Source organism: Egretta garzetta, unplaced genomic scaffold (genome assembly GCF_000687185.1).
Source record: "Egretta garzetta isolate BGI_Z169 unplaced genomic scaffold, ASM68718v1 scaffold296, whole genome shotgun sequence".
In the NCBI taxonomy this organism is placed as follows: domain Eukaryota; kingdom Metazoa; phylum Chordata; class Aves; order Pelecaniformes; family Ardeidae; genus Egretta; species Egretta garzetta.
The window spans coordinates 64,031-65,546 of record NW_009259988.1 but is presented as its reverse complement, the minus strand read 5'-3'; the positions used below and the strand labels follow the sequence as shown (position 1 = coordinate 65,546).

Genomic DNA, 1,516 nt, shown 5'->3' with positions numbered 1-1,516 from the left:
ACAGGCACTTCCCGGGGCTGCGCTGCCTCTTGGCGAGTGGCTCGGGAGCTTTTTCCCAGCTGGCTCCAGCTCTCCAGCACCGATGGCATGGAGAAGCCCTGCTGTGACCGTGAGTGCTCCTGAGGGAGAGCCCCTCTCCTCTCTGGGTGGGTGCCCGCGCTGGAGGGTCCTTCCTGCGCCGTCGCCCCCAGCGCTGCTCCTCTGTCCCCTTCGCAAGGCCCGGCTCTGCAAGAAGAGGGTGGGATGGGACGCAGCATCACCCACCAGGCTCAACCCTTGCAGCTGCGTAGCGCTAGGAACAGGGGGCCAAAGGAGAAAGGGGAGCGGCGTGCACGGAGGGGGATCCAGCACTGGGCAAAAAGTACCATGCGTAAGGTCTGGGGCTCCAGCAGCCCGTAAGCCAGAGCGGCAGAGGCAGCCGCCCTGATGGGGGTTAAAGCATCCCGGGGAGGCGTCAGCAGACGGCCGGGCTGACGCCAGGCTCACGTGCCCAAAAGCGGGCAGCTGCCTGCGGGCTGGCCAAAGGCTGCACTCCCCCAGGGAAGGCAGTGGCCAAAGCAGGCAGAGGAGATGCCAGGGAAGCACACTCACCCTCTTCCCAGCTCTCGGCTGCTCCCAGTCATATGGAAGGACCCGCTGGCATCTCTCTGCCGGCAAACCTTAAACAGGAGAGCACAGCGCGTGAAGAGCCCAGGCCTTTCCCATGATTTACAGTCCCGTGTTCCTAGGATGGGTGAATCGTTCCTCAAAACACGCAACTTCAGGAAACGCTTTCTGGCACCTCTTTCTGCACCTCTCTGCCGACAGCAGCTCTGCCGGCGCCTGCTGGTGTCGGACCAGGGGAAGCCGTTTAAAAGCCACAGTAATCAGAATAATTCAAATTTTGTCATATTAATAAAAAACTCAGGGGGGAAAAAACCCACCCTGTAATTTGCAGAAGGAGGTGTAAATCCGCCTAAGGGCCGGGCATCGGGCTGGCCAGGCAGAGCCACAGCACAGGCGTCTGCCAGCCCTCTGCCCCAGCACGGGGCTGCCGGCTCCGGGAAGCCCATCTCTGTCTGCAGGGCTGATGGCAGCGAGGGATGGAGAGTGATGAAATAAATTCCTGCCCAGAATTACACCCTGTCAGAGGGCAACGCGACCCGCAGAGCCCAGGCTGGCAAGAGCGGCCCCCCAGCTGCCTCACTGCCCATGGGCTTCCCACGTTTCCCTTCTTTAACAGCAGAAAGTGGGAGCCAGAGGGGGAGAAAGGGGGGAATCCCAGACTTCAGGACACGTTCATGTTTGGCTGGTTTGCTCCCCTATTCACCACCAGAGATTTCTTTACCCAGGAACAGCAGACCCCATCCTGGCAGGCTGGGGTGTTCCTCAGGAAGGGACAAGGTGGGAGTGGGCTGGGACCCCAGTTTTGCAGCCCAGTGGAGGGTCCTACAGGCAGAGGGCAGCAGTTCCCAGCTCAGCACCCCAGCGCCTCTCCCACGCACCCCAGGCACGGCCTCCCCCCCGGCTCTGGGGT

The 1,516-nt window shown here is 61.8% G+C and overlaps 1 protein-coding gene across 1 annotated transcript in view; it reads right to left on the bottom strand.

Moving 5' to 3' along the window:
* ADRB3 (adrenoceptor beta 3) overlaps nt 1–1,516 on the bottom strand; it is a 24,391-nt gene that overhangs the window by 1,599 nt on the left and 21,276 nt on the right. Inside the window, 1 exon segment of the mRNA XM_035896035.1 lies at nt 592–659. Coding sequence (XP_035751928.1) covers nt 592–659 — 68 coding nt within the window.